The 21,359-nt window shown below is 31.4% G+C and overlaps 1 protein-coding gene across 6 annotated transcripts in view; it reads right to left on the reverse strand.

Annotated features, from left to right (window-relative positions):
• Window positions 1-2,328: 2,328 nt before the first annotated feature.
• LOC132725055 (EF-hand calcium-binding domain-containing protein 4B-like) overlaps window positions 2,329-21,359 on the reverse strand; it is a 46,754-nt gene continuing 27,723 nt past the window's right edge. For 2 of the 6 annotated variants that reach the window (XM_060710041.1, XM_060710047.1), the window contains 10 exons: window positions 19,754-19,798; window positions 17,811-17,902; window positions 16,517-16,774; window positions 14,066-14,173; window positions 10,489-10,567; window positions 9,530-9,662; window positions 8,797-8,993; window positions 7,963-8,073; window positions 7,303-7,379; window positions 2,329-4,748 (listed from right to left, as the gene is read on the reverse strand). In XM_060710041.1, the coding sequence (XP_060566024.1) occupies window positions 4,664-4,748; window positions 7,303-7,379; window positions 7,963-8,073; window positions 8,797-8,993; window positions 9,530-9,662; window positions 10,489-10,567; window positions 14,066-14,173; window positions 16,517-16,774; window positions 17,811-17,902; window positions 19,754-19,798 (1,185 nt within the window). In that variant the 3' untranslated portion in view covers window positions 2,329-4,663. The remainder of the gene's footprint in view (window positions 4,749-7,302; window positions 7,380-7,962; window positions 8,074-8,796; window positions 8,994-9,529; window positions 9,663-10,488; window positions 10,568-14,065; window positions 14,174-16,516; window positions 16,775-17,810; window positions 17,903-19,753; window positions 19,799-21,359) is intronic. The other 4 variants (XM_060710042.1, XM_060710043.1, XM_060710046.1 and 1 more) reach the window with 4 other exon arrangements.

Below are 21,359 nucleotides of genomic sequence, written 5' to 3' on the forward strand. Positions count from 1 at the left end.
GTATCTGTATCTTGCACTATCCTCCAAGTTTTTAAAGTAAAATTATAAGTTCAAAGAGGAAATAACTCTTGAAAAAAGACGCTAGAATTATGATCCTTGTCATGCATGATGTGAGAAATGACAAAGAACAATTATTTATCTTAAGTCTGGAGTAGATACCATATATAATAACAAAGAAAATACTAAAAAAATCATTTTACAAATGAAGTTTTAGTTTAAAAATTAAATGGGGATAATTTTGGAAACACAGGAGCTTGGGTTTTATAACTATTTTCCATATGACAAGAAGTTATAGTAAAAAAAATAACATTTGTTCACATAAATTCAAAGTTCAAGGGGGAGTAATTCTCTAAATAGTCATGCAACAGTTATGAACCTTGTCACACAACATGTGTGTAATGATAAGAAATATATATTTGAAGTTTGAAGCAGATACCTTAAAAAGTAAAGGAGTTATTTCTTTAAAAAGATTCTTAGTTCAAAGGGGGATGAATCTGAAAATATTGCTTAAAGTGTTATGAACCTTGTCACATAAGATGCAGTTGATGATTAGGAATATATTTTTGAAGTTTGAGGTAGATACCTTTAAAACTAAAGAAGTTCTAATAACATTTTTCAAGTATAAAAACCTAAGTTCATGGGGAGATAATTCTCGCAATATTGAACCTTGTCACATAAGACGTGGTTAATGATAAGGGACATATATTTGAAGTATAAAGTTTATCCCTTAAGAAATAAAGAAGTAACAGTAAACAGTTCAAGGGGAAATAAATCTGAAAATATTGGTGCTAGAGTTATGAACCTTGTCACATAAGATGTGGTTGATGATGATTATATATGTGAACTTTGAAGTTGATACCTTAAGAAATGAAAAAGTTGTGAAAAATATTTTACTGCTCTGAAATCTGGACGCGGATGCCGGGGCGAGTAGGATAGTTCTCCATAGGCTTAGTATGGTTAAACTAATGAATACATACACACAACAGACAAAACACTCTATCAAATAACATTGGGAAAGTGCATAACAGATCATTAAAGTTTATTTAGAAATAAAGACCTTACAGTAGAAACAATTTAACTCAAATGAAGATTGTTTCTTTCCTTTAACATATTTGTCATAAGTATATGCTAAAATAGAGAAAATAAGAATCCCTCAAGAAAGCCCAATACGGCAAAATTGAAAATGTTGCAGGCTTGGTTTGATTGAGCCTGTTCATGGACGGTACTGTCAAGTACAAACTACCGTCCACGCCCCCTAGCACCGGCTAAAGCAGAATTCAACATTTAAACATGAAATGGCAAAATTTTGAATTTAGAAAAACATCCGTAGATGTGTTCATACGGCGGTTATCATGGAACCTTCAATGTGACACAGTAGTGCCATTCCATGAAAAGCGGCGTATGGTCCTCAACTAATAGAATGATTTTGCCCTAAACGAGAAAACAATGGGCGGAACTATATAAAATGGAATTTTGTAAGGGGATCTGAGGTTATGAAGCCTGCATATCACAGGTAAGACGTCAAAAGAGAAAGTTAAAAAAGCAGGCAACATTTTCTAAGGGTGACTCATCATTATTCAAGAAGGAATATTGGAACCACCCAACTAGAAAATGCCGAAAAGTTAAAACTAAAAATACCACAAGCACAACAATACAGATTATCTTCGATTATGACAATACTGGTCGGGGACCATCAACCGGACACTTTTTGAACATTTTTCCATAAAGATTTCATAATTTCAAACCCAGAGACCTAAAAATTTGACATAGTACAGCTAGGTTCCTCTCCTAACTAACAAACCAGTTTCACTTTTTCTGATTATATTGACACTTATATCTGAGGCTCGTCAAGGAGGGTATCAAAATTACCTAAATTGTCAACACTACAGTACCATGTGTCCGGACAGATATGTACATGACATGATTTAATTCAGATAAAAGCTTGGGTGTTTTTATTTTTAATTTTTAATATGATATACAATATTTCAGCAACAAATGCTGAAGTTTTGGATATTATATTGTTTACTCTGCAAATGATTATAGCTGGTATATGAGGTCAGGCATTCTTTCTTGGCCCCCAAATTTCAATGTCAACATTCTTGAAATAGACATTTAAATTTTACCATTTACGGAGGTTGAAATAAATTTATTTACTTAATTTTAGAAGAAACATGCATTTATTGTTGATATAAAAGTGACTGACCACCACTGAACAAAGAAAATTCTAAATTAAGCATTTTCGGGGCTGTCCGGGTTTGGTGGTTGTCCGGTTTTGGTGGTCCCCAACCAGTATACTATGACAAAAGAAACAAATGAAGATGAAACAAATGAAGATTTTAAACCAAATTTTATTCAATATTTTTTTCATCTAGATACATTGAAGATAAAACTATGTAAATAAAAATAAAATTCTGGAAGACAAACTTCAACGAGATCACAATAAAAATATATGTTAGAATATAACAAATTTTTAAAAACATGAAACATACATAGAGCTATTTTATCTTTAAAGAAAGCATAGAATAAAATGATAAGTAAAAGCAGTGTATAACATCATAAAGATTAAAGCACATTATGGTTGACATCATATTAGAAATAAAACACCTGGAATTTTAACATGCACACATGTCAACAGCTTGTACAAATTCTGCCTAACCTCCCTACTGTCTATATACCTGCTGATCATTCAAAAAGCAAATTAACACGAGTTTTTATTTCCCCTGGTCTTATTTATACTTCGAAGTGAAGCAAGTTTTTCTTTTTTTGCTTACTTTTATGTCACACAGAAGTGCATAGTGCCATTTAAGCTTTACTGACGGGAGAAAGACCTCTAGTGACCCTCCATTCATTATTTCAAACATGAGCAGAAACCTATGCAGAATTACTGACATTCCATAACCCTAACTGGATAGCACATGAAAGAGTAAAACTTCTTTGAAGAAGTAAGAGCAGTGATCTGCAAATATTTCTGTCTGTGACTTTAATTACTGGACCACAAGGAACAATTTTTAAATTAGAAAGGCTAATTTAAACAATACTAAATTTATGGCATTTTCTGAATAATAAAGTAGTAAGGCTAAAGTTATTCAGATTCAGATAATACTAAATGAATGAAGTTTATGAGAACGAGGCTTAAATTCAGAAAACATTAATTACATAACATTCCCTCTAAGTTGTAAGGCTTAAGTTAGAAATTATAATTTATTAAGGAAATATCAACTGAATACTAAATGATTCTAAGAATTATATTGACAGATAGATAAGTTTTAGTAAATAAATGTACACAAATCTCAACATCAAAGCCTGCTGATTAACAAAGAAAAGTCCTGTACATAATTCTCGTTTTGTCACAGGTAAATCTTGCCACAACATAATTAAAGCAAGCTTAATAACTTAAATAATCATTCTCATACAAACTAGAAAATTGACAACAATCTTAAATTATTGTCATTGATTACACTTTTTATATTAACATAATGAAGTAAGAATTAAATTATATAGGAAAAAAGAATAAAATAATGATGTAATTTCATATCAATAAAACTGTTATGAAATACAATTTAACATCAATTGCAAGATAAAATAAACATTGTACATAATATAATATACAATAAGATTAAAAGAAAGCTAGGAAATATTGCACAAAAATTATTTGAATAATAATTAAGAAATTTCTACCCTGCATTTATACATCCTATATACATGTATGTACATCCAGTAATTGTATCAGGTATATCACTTTATGTGTGTAAGTTAATGGTTATTTTCATGTTTTAATTACAATGAATTTCCAACTAAACTCCTACCTAACAAGTTATCAGCTTCATGTCAAAACAGTCTGATCATAGTTCAAATCAAAGATGTCAAAATACAAATGTACAAGTATAATGATGTATACTAAATGGCTCTGTTCAAACTAATGATAAATCTGATACGTCTTTTCCCAGTTTTAAAAGATGGAAATCATAATAATTTTCTTTTCTTAACTTAATAGAAACAACATAATGATTCAGCACATGTTTTGACATAATTTTTCTTGTTTTTCTTTGACCAATTTCACCCATCATGATTTTTTTACTATAAAAATTCTATGAAAATTTAAAAATGTCAATACATGGAGGAATGACAAAAGAGCCTGAATCAGTACACCTCTTTCCAAATGAATACATGTACCGTATATGATATATTGAAAAATTAGTTAAGTAGGACAGTCATTGAGGGATAGAAAAAACTAAATGTATAATGCTGATGTATTATTCTATACCTAATTTATCTAATCAATCACAAGACTTCTTTATGTCCACTGACTGAACAAAATGTATTCCTACGCAAACCAAATGATAAAATAGGTATAGAATAAAAAGTTCATGTAACAAGTTGTTCTGTACATTACGTGATTCATTTTGGATTTGTACCCAGCTAAATAAACCAGACTTAACTCACCAGGTAGCTAGTCCAATACGGTTTCTCCAGATGAGTATGAGCCAAAACAATATATCTCTGTATTGTACTGAACACTATAACCTAAAATCATTAAATAATGTGAACTTCAAAGCTTGTATCTTCTTAATATGTGTATTATTAGATGTAAATTTATATTCCACTTCAAATAAATGAAAGGTGTACTCTCTGCTTGAATCAACAGAGGTTAGCAAAACAGGCATCAACTGCAGCAGCCTTTCTTTTTCGGAGCATCTTCTAAATGAAGCGATTTCTCTATTTCTTTATCTTCTTTGTCTTTTAAAAGCCTGAAAATACAAGAAATGTACAGCGTTATTGGTTATGCCTTTTTATACCCGGAATATATACTGGACAATGCGCTTGAATGATTGAATGCTAAAATCTCGCCTTCTCGCCCAATGGAATGAACTTTAAAACATCTAATTCATCACCTCACAACGATTTATATACGATAATGAATGAAAAATGTAAGAATCTGCTAAAAATCGAACTTTGTATATTTTGTGCAAGGTGCTGCTCCAACACTGTATTGAGTTAAATCCATTTAAAATATGACATGTACAATATGAACAATATGGTTGTCACTTTTAATTTCATGTGTTGCAACCCATTGCAAGTCAGTAACAATAACAGTATGGTTGTCACTTTTAATGTCATGTGTTGCAACTCCATGGCAAGTGTAACAATAACAGTATGGCTGTCACTTTTAACAATGTCATGTACATTACACACAGTATGGTTGTGTCTTTTAATATATACACAATAGATCATTAATTTCATACATTAAAATAATAGGTCCTAGTGTCTTCAAGATTGCATCAACAATCATTTTTTAATTTTTTTTTTCATTTTCTTTAGACCTTAATACCCTGTGTATTTGACTTGTATTGCTTTACATTTAGGCATCCATTTTTGTATTTATGGATTTTAGCACAAAAATTCTAAGATTGAGCAGCTTTTATTATAGAGTATGTTCTAACACCAGTACTGGTAATATATACCAGCCATCATTACCACCATTATACCCGTACCCTGCTGTAATGTAATGTGATTTAATATGATGTAATGTAATGTGATATAATGTAATGTGATGTAATGTAATGTGATATCATGTAATGTGATGTAATGTGATGTAATGTGATGTGATGTAATGTAATGTGATGTAATGTAATGTGATATAATGTAATGTAATGTGATGTGGTGTGATGTAATGTAATGTAATGTGATATAATGTAATGTGATGTGATGTAATGTAATGTGATGTGATGTGATGTAATGATGTAATGAGATGTGATGTAATGTAAGTGACCCACCCTGTTTTAAATATTGAGCAGTCTATTACTGTTTTAAGATTATGGTAATAAAATACAAATCAAGCTACTGACAATATAGAAATTGGTTATTTAAATAATAACTCCATAAAACAAGAGCCCAGTATGCTCCCCGAATAGGTTTTGAACACAGGAAAGAACACCTCTTGTAGTAAGGTCCCTGGAAAAAGTTCAAAGTGCAATAATTCCAAAATTAGGCAGGGCAGAGTAACTGTTCTATGCACTGCACTTCTAATCAATGTAATCTATCAACCTACAAAGTTTCTTGTTGATATCTCTTATGGTCTCTGAGTTATGTCCCGGACAAAGTTCAAGATGTAAAAATGAACAAAGGGCAATAACTACAAAATTTGGCAAGGCAGAGTTCAAGTTCTTGTGCACTGCACATCTACCCATTGAGATCTATCTACCTACAAAGTTTCATGTTGATATCTCTTGTAGTTTTAGAGTTATTTCCCAGACAAGATTTTTTTAAAAGGGGAGATAATTCAAAAATTGGGCAAAACAGAGTTATGTTTTTTTGTACTGCACTTTTACTCAATGAGATCTATCTACCAACAAAGTTTCATGTTGATATCTCTTATAATTTTAGAGTAATGTCCCAGACAAAGTTCAAAAAGTAAAAATAAACAAAGGGCAATAACTCCAAAATTAGGCAAGGCAGAGTTATGATTCTTGTGCACTGCACATCTACCCATTGAGATATATCTACCTACAAAGTTTCATGTTGATATCTCTTATAGTTTTACAGCTATGTCCTGGACAAGATTTTTCTAAAAGGGGAGATAATTCAAATATGAGGCTTAACAGAGTTATTGTTCTTTTGCATTGCACTTCTACTCAATGAGATCTATCTACCTACAATGTTTCATGTTGATATCTCTTATAGTTTTAGAGTTATGTTCAAAGTGTTAAAATTAAAAAAGGGCAATAACTCCAAAATTAGGCAAAAAAAAGAGTTATGGTTCTTGTGCACTGCACAACTACCCATTGAGATCTATTTACCCACAAAGTTTCATGTTGATATCTCTTATAGTTTTAGAGTTATGTCCCGGACAAGATTTTTCTAAAAGCGGAGATAATTAAAAAAAACGGGCAAAATAGAGTTATGGTTCTTGTGCACTGCACATCTACCCATTGAAATCTATTTATCTACAAAGTTTCATGTTGATATCTCTTATAGTTTTAGAGTTATGTCCCGGACAAGATTTTTCTAAAAGGGGAGATAATTAAAAAATCGGGCAAAAAAGAGTTATGGCTCTTTGACACTGCACTCCCCCTCAATGCTCTCTACCACTGTATGAAGTTTAAACAAATTATCTCCAAGGGTTTTCAAGTTATACTCCCGACAAGACAACGGACAGATGGACAGACGGACAGATGGACAAGGTGGCGACTATATGCTCTCCATTTGGAAAGCATAAAGGATGACATTAGATTGTAGTTACCAATGCTATTGCTCAAATGGTTATACAATATATTAAAGAAAGATTTGTAAGAATATAAATACCTAGCCAGGGCTACCATAGAATTGTCAACATTTTCTCCACTGAGTGCACTGGTCTCATAGAATAAAGAACCATATTCCTAAAATACAAGTACATGTATATAAAATGTCTGTTTAAAGTAATTAAAGTGACTTATTCTAGAAATAATATTCATGTTTTGACCTTTTTCAATAAAAACATCACACCATTCTCCCCTAAATGGATACACACAAACATATATAAATAATTAAATATACATGTGTACATGTATATCAATGCATTAAAGTAATGAAAGACACCTAGGAAATATATGCTGAGGGGTTGCCTTAAAGTGTTGATGCATCAGAATTGCACCCACTATTTATCCCTGCTTGATCATAAAAGGTAATTAAATGGGTTCGAATTACTGGAGTCTATGCAAGGCTTAGCTCCAGAAGGTGAGGTGGTTTTGACCCCTAGTTTTGCTTTAGTTTTTCAAAACCTGAGGTTAGCCAAAATCATCTATCCTGTTTCGGTGCCATATGACCTGAATTGTGTTGGTGCACTGTAAAACAAAACAAAACAAACAAAATCTAGTCTTGTAGGGGACTTTAATAGTTCTTAATTATCTTAAATTGTCTTTGATTTCACAAGTGAAACTTTTGATATCAAAATTGTTATTAAAAAGTGTCATGTGATCTTACATCAGCCAATTGGGATCCATTTTTCATTTTGACTGCCTTCCCCTCATCATCTTCTGGTAGATCATTTTTGTTGCCTAGCAACACAAGAACTGCTTCATCACTAACACCATCCTGTTATTGTAAACCAAAATGAGCTTTAATATTAATTAATCTCAAATATTCATTGTTGCTTAGGTCATGTTAGGTAAATCCTTCAGAAAATTTTTCAGTTTGAGAAAACTTTTTCAACTTCAATATAGTATGTTATTATGTTTCAGAATAAATACTCCCCCAACACAACAAAAACAAAAATTTAGAAATTATAATGTGTATGTGTATTTTCAAGAGCAGATTATAATAAAGGACACATTCTCCTAAATGGCAGGTTTTGTTGAATCTTAACCTTTACTTGCTTAATTCTTCCTGGTGTTGAATGTGGAAGTACATTGGAAGTATAAGGGATTTCAGCAAAGGTGTCACAAAAAAATTGCTTGTCACATTATGCTCAGTCTCATAATAGTGAACATTTACATTAAAATCCAATTATTCCTGTTTATTAAATGACTCACAATTTAATATCTGCACTTGGACCTTTGCATGTGACCTTACCTTGACCATAGATACCTGAACTTGAGCACGACACATACCTATCAATGCTGAACTTTTGTACCAAGTTATTTAGTTATCCTTCATGCATAAAGAAGTTTCACTAATGGATAAGTATTTTCCTCTGACCTCAAAGTGTGACAATGACCTTTAACAGAGAGACCTTTTATTTATGTGCAACACTAAGTCTCATGATGGTGAAAATTTGTATCAAGTAAAACTAAGATGCTTCCTTAAATTATGAATTACCTGAACATTAGTCATCCAATTTCTAACATTGGTGAATGATGTCTCTGATGTAACATCGTACATTATAACAACACCGTCAGCCTTCCGGAAGTATTGTTTAGTTATACTGCGGAACCTTTCCTGACCGGCTGTGTCCCATAGTTGTAACACTATCATGATGTTCTCCATTGGCAGGTTCTTTATTTGAAAATCTACACCTAAAAGACAAAAATACATAATCTTGACAAAAGTCCTTAAACACAAGTAATCTTATGAAAATATTCAAATTACATGGACCAACTGCTCATTATACAGACATTTTTTTTGGCTAATTCATAAGTAACTTCAATTATCAATATATGTACATGTATTTATTTCTATTTTCTTAAAACTAGCTACAACTGATTTAAATGGAACTCTGGTATCATTGCTATTTGTTTGCATTTGTTGCATCCTCTGAAGACAGTGAATAAAGCTTTAGGAAAGATATTGTATTAAATGTTGTATTTTTAAATAAAACATTTATAAAACCATTCTTCAAAGCAAACACATGTACCTTTAAGTAAAACTTTTTCTTTGATCCAATGTTTTCTAAGCACCAAAACAGTTATGTTCACAGTGGCACAATTACCTTGAGCCAAAATTTTAAAGGCAATGGTTAGGCCTGTGTGTTTTTAATTCTTAATTGCCAAAAGGTTTAACATTCTGTACAAATATTGCTGTAAAAGTTATTTCGGTGAGATTTAATTTTTACCTATTGTTGCTGCATAGGATGCTTTAAAATGACCTTTACAGAATCTGTGTATGAAGCTGGACTTGCCCACACCAGAATCTCCCACAAACACTACTTTAAATACTCTCTGTAATGGAGGAGACTCTACTCCAGCCTGGAACAAAATACATGTATATTTGAGCCATGCCATGACAAAACCAACATAATGGGTTTGCGACCAGCATGGACCCAGACCAGCCTGCGCATCTGCGCAGTCTGATCAGGATCCATGCTGTTCGCTTACCAACCCTATTAAAAATGTAAAGTAGAGAAACTGATAGCAAACAGCATGGATCCTGATCAGACTGCACAGATGGGCAGGCTGGTCTGGATCCATGCTGGTCACAAACACACTATGTTGGTTTTGTCGTGACGCGGCACATTTTATATTTCAGAGTTTTTCTTTAAGATTGCTGTGTATGAATAAATAAGTGGTAAATCTTTAGATGGTATAGAAGTTTATCAAAAGAGATTTGGTTTGTTTACTCAAGGTAATTGTACAAGTTTATAAATACAATTCAGGATTGTGCCATGGGAACTCAATATTTCTGCTGTTTTTGACATCTTATATCTCAACAAGTAAATGTTAGCTTCTCCTCTCCACTTTAATGAATATATAGTGAATGGATTACCTTTGGCAAATTTAGGCAACTTCCATAATTTAAACTCATTAAATCTTTGTCTGGTTAACTACACATATTCTTACGGCAACATTTTGTATAATGTAAGAGAATAGAAACAAGAGCTGTCACAAGAGATGATACAATAAAGGATTACAAAAATATATATGGGGGGATCAATTACTTTGTATGATACAAATACATTTCTGTACTAGTATAAAGAAAGCCCTCAAATGTTCAATATTTTTGCACCACATAATATGCATATGACTTAATTAAAGTACAATATATTAAGATAATTGTAAAAATTGTTGTTGTTACTTGTACATCAGATTCTGTAAGCTCATCAGCACCAACTGGCTGTACTCTTTGAACATTTGGAGAATGTACCCTGGATCCACTATAATAAAAATAAAACCATAATTTATCAAAAGTAAACATAAAAAATATATGCACAACATGCTTCAACTAAACTGTTTTACTTTTTATATATTTTTATAATATTATTCTTTTCAGTGTGACTTATAATAAAAAAATCAGAACAGGTTTATGTCATGATAGAAATTAATTTAGTTGTGTTTTCTATGCATATCCTCCAACATAAGATTTTAAGAGATTTTTAGTTATTCCTTTCAATATAAGTTGTTCTTTTTTTGTTATATAATTACCTCTAATAAAACAAAACTCTGTCTACCGAAAGCTTAAATATGTAACTGAAATCAACAGGCTAAGAAAATGATGCAATCTTGATCGTTTAGCAATCTTCAGGCTAATTAATGCCTTTATGAATCGTTCACTAATTCAGTTGATTAAATAGCAATATGTACACAAAAATCATTTAGTAGTAATATAAAAGTAAAAATATATACATGTAATGCTAAAACAAGAGGGCCATGATGGCCCTGAGGTCGCTCACCTGTATATAGCCCCAAGGGCCAATTTTTACCCAAGGGCTTTTGTTTGTTTATTTGAACAGACTTGGTAGACACCCATAAGAAGATGTGTCATGCTAAACATCTAAGTTCTAGCTCATTGGGTTTTTTAAAAGAAGATTTTTTAAGTTTTTACTATACACATATAGTTAAAAACAATGACACCCCTGGGGCAGGGCCAGTTTTGACCCCCGGGCTTTTATTTGAACAAACTTTGTAGATATTTACTAAAAGATGTTTCATGCTTAATATCTAAACTCTAGCTATTTGGGTTTTTTCAAAGAAGATTTTTAAGTTTTTGCTATACACAAAAAAGGAAAATCAATGACCCCCGGGGCAGGGCCAATTTTGACCCCAGGGCTTTTATTTGAACAAACTTTGTAGACACTGATTAGAAGATGTTTCATGCTAAATATCTTAGCTCTAGCTCTTTGGGTTCTTTAAAAGAAGATTTTTTAAGTTTTTACTATATGCATATAGGGAAAATCAATGACCCCCTGGGGCGGGGCCAATTTTGACCCCAGGGCTTTTATTTGAACAAACTTGGTAGACACTCACTAGAAGATGTTTCATGCCAAATATCTTAGCTCTAGCTCTTTGGGTTCTTTAAAAGAAGATTTTTTAAGTTTTTACTATATGCATATAGGGAAAATCTATAACCCCCTGGGGCGGGGCCAATTTTGACCCCAGGGCTTTTATTTGAACAAACTTGGTAGACACTCACTAGAAGATGTTTCATGCCAAATATCTTAGCTCTATCTCTTTGGGTTCTTTAAAAGAAGATTTTTTTAAGTTTTTACTATATGCATATAGGGAAAATCAATGACCCCCTGGGGCGGGGCCAATTTTGACCCCAGGGCTTTTATTTGAACAAACTTGATAGACACTCACTAGAAGATGTTTACAATTTTTAAAGGTGACCACCAAAGGAACATTCCTGTGAAGTTTGGATGAAATTGGCTCAGTGGTTTATGAGGAGATGTCATTTAAAGCAAAAGTTTACGGACGGACAGACGGACGCCGGACGGACGCCGGACGAAAAGCGATCACAAAAGCTCACCCTGTCACTTTGTGACAGGTGAGCTAAAAACAATATAAAAACAATTTAGGATAGAAAAAATACAAAACTAACTGCCAGCCATTGCACAGGAGGACAAGCATAATTGAAGCATATTTCTAGTCTACAAAACTTTGGTGGAATTTTCATAATCGTAACACTATTATTAGAGTAAACAAAAAGGCTATCTTATATAAATACATGCAAAAACATCATGCGCCATATATGTACTTTCAAATTTTTAAGAGTAAGACCCACATGGTTTTCAGGGTTCTGGAATTTACCTTTAATTTTGTAATATTTACTGATAATAGTGTATTAATGTAAAGAGGTCTTAAATACTCTAAATCAATAATTATGAAATGAATTGGCAAGATTATTCTTACTTTTTTGCCAGAAAATAAAGTGTATGAATTATATAAGAATGTTAAAATATTTGTCTTCCAAATCATATTACAAATAATACTTTTAATTTTGTAATATTTACTGATAATAGTGTATTAATGTAAAGAGGTCTTAAATACTCTAAATCAATAATTATGAAATGAATTGGCAAGATTATTCTTACTTTTTTGCCAGAAAATAAAGTGTATGAATTATATAAAAATGTTAAAATATTTGTCTTCCAAATCATATTACAAATAATACTTTTAATTTTGTAATATTTACTGATAATAGTGTATTAATGTAAAGAGGTCTTAAATACTCTAAATCAATAATTATGAAATGAATTGGCAAGATTATTCTTACTTTTTTGCAAGAAAATAAAGTGTATGAATTATATAAAAATGTTAAAATATTTGTCTTCCAAATCATATTACAAATAATACTTTTAATTTTGTAATATTTACTGATAATAGTGTATTAATGTAAAGAGGTCTTAAATACTCTAAATCAATAATTATGAAATGAATTGGCAAGATTATTCTTACTTTTTTGTCAGGAAATAAAGTGTATGAATTATATAAAAATGTTTAAAGAAATGTATGCAAGAGAAATGTTCTATAAGTAAAATGTATGCCAGGAAAAATGGTCACTAAAAAAAAGTTATGTAAGAAAAATGGTCTACGAATAAAAGTTATGTAAGAAAAATGGTCTATGAATAAAAGTTATGTAAGAAAAATGGTCTATGAATAAAAGTTATGTAAGAAAAATGGTCTATAAGTAAAAGTTATGCAAGGAAAAGGGTCGATAAATAAAAGTTTAATGCAAGGAAAAATGGTCTATGAATAAAAGTTATGTAAGAAAAATGGTCTATGAATAAAAGTTATGCAAGAAAAATGGTCTATAAGTAAAAGTTATGCAAGGAAAAGGGTCGATAAATAAAAGTTATGCAAGGAAAATGGTCGATAAATAAAAGTTATGCAAGGAAAATGGTGTGTATAATATCATGCCCGTCTTTGTATTAAAGATATATGGCATACTTTATTTAAGTTGATCTTTTATGCTTTTAGATAAAAATAAGTTTCAGACATACTGTGTTCACTAAGAAAATTGTATTATGATACAAGCTTAAAATTTAAGAAAAAGAGCAATTTTAGAGTCAAATTTATGCAATAACCAATCAAAACCAAACAGAACAAAAACACTAACAGACAATTATACAACAAGGGTAAAAACACCTGTTAAGGCAAGTTTGTATGCTATAATAATAAGAACAAAATGACCAAGCTAATCATCACTCAAAAAGGTTCTTTTGTAAGCAGGAATTCATGTATAGAAGAAAACTAAAATAAAACAGAACTACCTTTTCTTATATCTATCAACTTAAGCCATCTCCTTGATAAACTTGTAACAAAATTTTCAACAAATTACACAACCCACTTATAATAAAGGTATGTCTCATTCTTTTCCTTCCCTGCATGCATTAATAACACCAAAGTTAATTCCCCAATATTTTGAATATAACCTTTCAGAAAGTCGAGCGAAATGTGTGACGGCTGATGAAGTGTAAGCAACTTGGTCAAACTTTGGTGCTGCAGCAGAACTTTCATTATATTGAGGTGGTTCTGTAGAACTGAATAAACATCCTATATACCAGTAATATTTAATTAAGTTTTTTTTTCTAACTAATTTAGACAAAATCTATCCTTTTTTGCCCTAATTGAAAATATTTAGGCACAATAATTACCTCCCAGTTTAGAGGAAAATGTCAATTACCATGAGATAATTGATAATATTGAAAACCCTTAAACTTTAATTTTGTTTGTTTGTTTGATTGGGCTTTACGTCACACTGACACAGTATAGGTCATATGGTGACATTCCAGCTTTACTGGTGAAGGAAGACCTCAGGTGTCCTTTTGTGCATTATTTCAGGCATGAATAGACACAAAAGTAAAATCACTGATGTTCCATAAGCTAGCTGGATAGCTTCCTCACATGAAAGAATTTGGGATTCAAACACACAGTGGTTAGGGGCAACCTAAACTTTGTATGGACTATTCCAAATTCAAACCTGGGATATTCCATTACACAAATTCATCAGGTGGGTTATGAAACCAATTGTATTAACTAGAGAGTAGATAAGGCTTCAAGTCTTTATTAATAAAGAAGCAGCAAATTTTTAGATTAGCTGTAATTCACTCACATTCTTTATGGACACATTATGTAAGCCATTTTTAAGGTGAAGCTGGTAGGACAGTTAATATGTTAGCATTTTGTAAAGCAAGCAAGCACATACATTTCTTTCTTGTCAATTGCATATACATGTACATGTGTAAGTTAAGACACTACATATATGTAACAAGGCAATAATCAGCATAAATTTTGTAACTAAACAACATTTAAATATACCATATTATTATTTAACTTCGACACCATTATCATCTGAAACTGTCATTGTGTAACAACTTACAGACAAGGATACATATGAACTACATATGTGCAGCGCCATGGCAAAACCAACATAATGCTTTTGCGACCAGCATGGATCCAGGCCAGCCTGCGCATACGCACAGTCTAATCAGGATTACATGTCGCTTACAAACCCTATTACAAGTAGAGAAACTGATAGCGAACAGCATGGATCCTGATCTGATCATCAGACTGTGCGGATGCGCAGACTGGTCTGGATTCATGCTGGTCGCAAACGCACTATGTTGGTTTTGTCATAGCGCGGCTCATAATATGTGTTTACTAACAAGATAATTATCATAATAAAACAATCATTTTGAATTTTATATCATTATAAACCATTTAATAATGAGTGTAGCCTAACACAATAAAGCATAAACTACAATATGTGTAATATATTAATACATGATAGTCAGGATAGCAGGATAGCATATTGTGTAAAGATACATGTACAAGCAAACGTAGACAAACGTGCATCAAATTTGGATAATTGATCTAACTAGCAATCACAATAGTGTAATGTACATTCAGAATAATTACATTTTGTCTTTGATTCTAAAACATTGGAATCCTATCTGCAAGAACAAATAAAATCTGATTTATGTCTATGTCAACTGATAAAATTTAATGACTGAAAATGCTGAAAATAATCTCATTATTCAGATTTACATAAAATCTAAATAATGAAATTCCAATATCTTCGATTTTTGCATGTTTCATTATTTCACTTAAAGATTGATGTCCTTTACAGAACAACCATATATTAATTTGTTGGGTAAATTCCTATGATCATTTTTTACTCCAAATTTCCCAAAAGTGGCTGGTCATCCCTACAATGGATCATGTTTGTTGCGTTTTTCTTGTGTTTAAAAATTCATGTACTCAACAATATCACCTTTCAGGGAACAACTCTGGCACATTGTTTAGAATTTACCTTTACCAACAAATATAATCTACCTTGCAAGGATGACCAAGCAGTTAACATTGTATATGTGCCTTTAGGCATATTATTAATAGAAAGAACTGATTACTTGAAAATATTTTATACAAAGCATTTTAAATAGCTTATTTCTTTTAGAGGTTGGAGCACAATGGTTGTAAATCATATACATTTACAATGAAGGACATACAACCTTTCTGCATTAAACTTAAGACAGTTTTGTTAATATACATCTAGCCTAGTTAACTTTAACAGCTGCAACATGTATGCATAATATATGGGTTTTATTTAGCATATTTATATCATATCAGGTGTTTATTCAACATAAAGAATAAAAGTTTATTCCCTGTTACATGATAAGCATTTACATGATCTTCCAGAACCAGGATAAATGCAAGTTCTGCTAAATACAATATTCCGCAGGTTCTAGGATATAAAACCCTAGCAACAGACAAGTGATAACGAACAAATAACTTTTGCCAAAAAAAATTTCAAACAGATTATGTTATACATGTACATAAAATGTCTCTGAACTTTGAGCTTCACTGTTATAAAAGACACTCACCTTCCATCTATACAGTCAAGGTCACTATCTGCTGTGTCTCCTTGTTTTGCTACTCTCTGTTGCCATGGTGATGGTGGAACTTTTCTACTATGATTGATACTATCACCACTATGATGTATAAATGCAGGTGCTTGTCCGTCAATATAAATGTCATCGTCACATTCAATTCCGTCATCAATGTCCGTCAGTCTGTCCGTCTCCTCCGCCCTTACGTCTTCTTCTGTGATTGACTCTGAGCAAGACAAATGTTTTGGAATTCTGAAGAAAAAAAACAAAAACAAGTTGTTAAGTCAAAGGAGTCAATCCAATATAGTCCACGAGAGCTACTTGCAACAATTTCATGAAAAGTTTCTTAAAACTTTTACATGTGAATCATGACTCACACCAGTTTCATGTGAATCATGTGTATAATTAGTGGCTCAGAATAGAAGCTCAAATTTTTATATTTGGATCATGGCTCAAATCTTTTACATTTGACTATTCAAATAATGTTCTGTCAGGCAGGCTATTTTGAATCTAAAATGAAATTTCTGATTGTATGGTGCCCAAAATTATCTATGAAGTTTTCAGCCAGAGTAATAAATAGAGGATATTGAATGAGTGTAAGTTCAATACTGAATTTATTGCACAAGTTGAATAAAATTATATTATGCGAGCATAATATTATTTTACTCAACGAGTGCAATAAATTCAGTAATGAACTTAAACAAATTTTGTTTGTTTGTTTGTTTTATTTTACGCCTTTTCCCTACAGTATTTCAGTCATATAGGCGGGTAGTTTCCTAACCATAGTTCCTGGAGAGTTACATCAGTACTAGACTACCTTCCTCTGCGCTAAACTACCAAAGCATCTCCCGGGGATCAAACCCAAGCCAGAGAGGTAACTGGATTAGAAGTCATCAACTCTAACCCCACGACCAAAGAGGCGGTTGACACGAATCTAATATTCTATTTATCACATCATTTAAAGTGAAATAAGAGTCATTTTTCATTGACGCGCCTATAGTATAACGCTAACATTGTTCGCCTTTACACTATGTTTGTATAACGCTAATGACGTCACGTCAAAATATATGCAAGGCTGTACAATATCATATTTACGGAGTAGCAAAATCGGCACTGGTGTGTGATAAAATGAGATATAAAATTTACTCTAAGATTTTGCAAATTCATAGAGATATGCAAAAAATATGACAATTTACTGGTGAAGTACAAAATTAATTATATATATCAAGTCACAAAGACTAAAAAAACTAAATTGCGTTTTGAATAAAGTAAACAAAATAATTTTGACCTTTTTGGATTGAAATATTTTCCGAGTACTGATCCCTGCCTATCAATGTCGCCAAGTTTCGGTTTTTCACTCCGCGGGCTTGGCTCCTCCATCTATATAAATTAAACCAAGGATTATAATCAATATCTATAGGTCAATATTATCAATATACATAATTATACAACAACAAAATATTTAAATATTACTGCAGTTACTGCTGACAACACAAACAAATTTTTAATCATGAAAGCAACTTATAGAAACCTTTGTACAGTGAAAACTTGCATTATTCTTTGTTTTAGGGAAGAATTATCATTTTTATTACTATTTTTTTATAGTACATAACAAAGACATACACATATATCTTTAGGTTATTACCTTGATCAAAAATTAAAAGAATTCGACATTTAATCAGCAGGCAATAGAAATGTTTCCAGAGGACATGGATGTCCCTGTATTCTAATGTTTTGTCATTCTACAAAGGGACAGCATTACAGTATGACAGACAGACAAGAGTAATTTAATATTCCTCCCTTGAGTAACGGGAGCATAAAAAGTCAGTCATGAACAAGCTCTAATACATTACAGATTACTGACAATTACTGTAGATAAACGCAGATGAAAGATAGCCTTGTATCACCAAGTCTAAATTCTTACCCATATTTATGTAAATTAATTTTAGATACTTTTTTAATACATCTCTACTCAGAAAATAAACATGTAAATGTACAGACATTAATTTTGTAAAAGTATTGTCAGATGACTAGAAAAGGAACCTTTGAGAGAAAATTTCACATCTTATTTATCAATACAAAATTGTATTTGATTTCTGTATTTTACTTTATGGTTTTCTCTGATAAATCTATGACAATTTCTTCTTTATTTGTGTTTTTATTTTGTTTAGTTTTAATAACTGGTGAAATAAGATCTGAAATGCCCCTTCATGTACTATTTGAAGGTTCAAGTAGCCAAACAGTTTCTCTCAGAAAGAATCCTACCTTTTTTTATTAGGATTCAAACCCACAGGGTTGAGTGGCAAGTGGTTTGAAATCAGTGACCTTAACCACTCAGCAATGAAAAACCAGCATGTAATACTCAAGCTATTCCTACAAACTTTGAATGTAAATTACTCTAAACTTTAACAACTACTACCAAGGTTTTGACATCCAGGACTGTTTGTAAAAAGCAAAAAATAAAATAGGTGTGCCTAAATAGTGAAAAGTACTATTTCTAAAGGGGACAAAACATGTTTAGGTCTGAATGAAAGAAACATTACTAGTAACACTGAAATAATTGTGAAAACAACAATTAGCTCAACATTTGAACATAACATATTAATCAACAAAGATCTAGTAAATCAAATCTTAATTTCTCAGATCGTATACCCGTGTTTAATCTTTATACATATTTTAGAAATAATTTTAGGTAACATAGATTTATTTGAACTACCAAAATGATCTGAGAAACCAACATTTTCTTTGCCTAAATAGTTTATAATAATCGCAAAACTTAACAGGCAGATGTTTTAATTCCATTTATCTCCGGTTGATACCATACAATACCTAACAAAGTAAATTTCTCTTTATATTAATTTACATGTTACTTCAATCACTTATCATCACCTAAGTGCAATAACTGGTTAACTCCTATTAGATTTAGAAGGATTTAACCCGTTACTGCAGTAAGGTAACATTATGTATAACTGAATGCTGAAAGATTTCAAAACTACTTTTTCCTTTACATTTTTTTCAAACATTGTTATTTTATCTTTATCTATAACACATCTTTGTAAGAATGTTGGTTTTTACATTTTGTTTTCTATGCCTTCTTAAAATGTCTTTTCTTTCAGCATCAAAGGAAAATTAAATGATTATAAAGTATCATATAATAAATGGAAGTAAAACATGAACTAATCAAGAACAATGTGTGAGAGATTTGGGGGGTTACAACAGCAGTGTGAATACCTCTTGGTCCAAACTGGCGATACTGCTGTTATGGAATGAAGTATCCTAATCCAAGTAAAACAGTAAAAACACCATCACATTGTTTATATTAACATATGAAAGTACACTTATCCCAAAAATGATTTGTGGTGCATTTTACATGACAAACAGCTAAATCTTTTATAGTTAACTTAATCATTCAGAAATGCTACCCATACTTTTCAGACATGCACTTTTCTGAATTAATAAAGAACTGTCCATCAACACTAGCACATTATATGATGGGATAAGCAACTAGGGATTATTGCAAAATTATCTATTTGTCAATGTTGATCATTGTAAAAGAGTATTTTTGGTTCTTAGACTTAGTAAACAGTGTAGAAAAGAGAACTATAAGCCAACTGGCATATGGTTATGACAGTCCTTGTCTAAATGGTCTTAACATAATGTTATGAAAATTAATCAATGTAATTTTTAAACATGAAAGTATTAAAATATAATTTAAACACTATGTCTATTGATCAATTAGCTGTTGATTGGACACCAACATAAATATGACCCCTTACTTAGTCAGTAGTTGCCTGTCCCATTATGTAATATCCCAGATCATCAATTTTAGGATTTCAATACCAAAATACTAGGATTTTGTCATAGTAAAGAATAAAAGGCCATAACTATAATAAGTGTACATATTCTGTTGCCTCACACTTGGGTCAACAATTATGTCTTTATTTTGCAGAAATCCTGAGCCTTGGTTATCTTAATAATACAATAAAAACTTTTTTCCAAACCTTTAATGCAAATGAAGATATTACATATGGCATACAAATAATTATTGTTTAAAAATTAAGCTTTGAGACAAACAAATTTCTAGGTCAAAGACTATTTATGTCCGTCAAAAAATGGAAGCCAATTAAATAACCAGCAATATCAAGAGCTCTTGAGTGAGACAATACTTCATAAAACAGAGAATTTATTTAATAAACAATGACAGCTGATAGATAAAATTTAGTTAAATAAATGTTGTTGTTTTTTTCTAAAATTGATATTAACTGGGAAATATAATCTTTCTTTCCATGTATTAATTAATAAAGGTAAACATGTTTTGCCTTAACAAAGTATGATATACACCAGCTGCTAACAGCTGTTTCTTATTGCTTTCAATTAATCAATAGGTATGTTATTTCCAGGCAGAAACTCAAGTTATCACTAAATGTCATAATATTAATACCCTAAGCTTATTCTTTGTAAAACATAATTATACTTCATCTAAATTGAAACATTTATGAGAAATGGTTATTCTATTTTTTTAAAGGGCATGAAAAATGTAATTATATACCATTTAATGATTTACTAAATTCACTGCGGTATACCGTACCCCGGATATTGCTCGATATTATGAGGACTTTCATCCCATTTCGCGACTTTGAACGGGGAACAAAGGTAAGTTCAGCGACGATATTTTCCAAACTTATGGCTATTTCATTTATCTCAACGGGTTTTATATATCTAGAGGTATTTTTGTAGCTCTAAAAGACGTAAAAGTATTACAGGTATTTGTAAAATTGATTAAACTACCCCTAAACGATCCGCTGCTCACTAGAAAATATATTGTAGAATCGTTAGA

The sequence above is a fragment of the Ruditapes philippinarum genome, unplaced genomic scaffold (genome assembly GCF_026571515.1).
Source record: "Ruditapes philippinarum isolate M1 unplaced genomic scaffold, ASM2657151v2 ctg813_1_1_1_1, whole genome shotgun sequence".
NCBI lineage: Eukaryota > Metazoa > Mollusca > Bivalvia > Venerida > Veneridae > Ruditapes > Ruditapes philippinarum.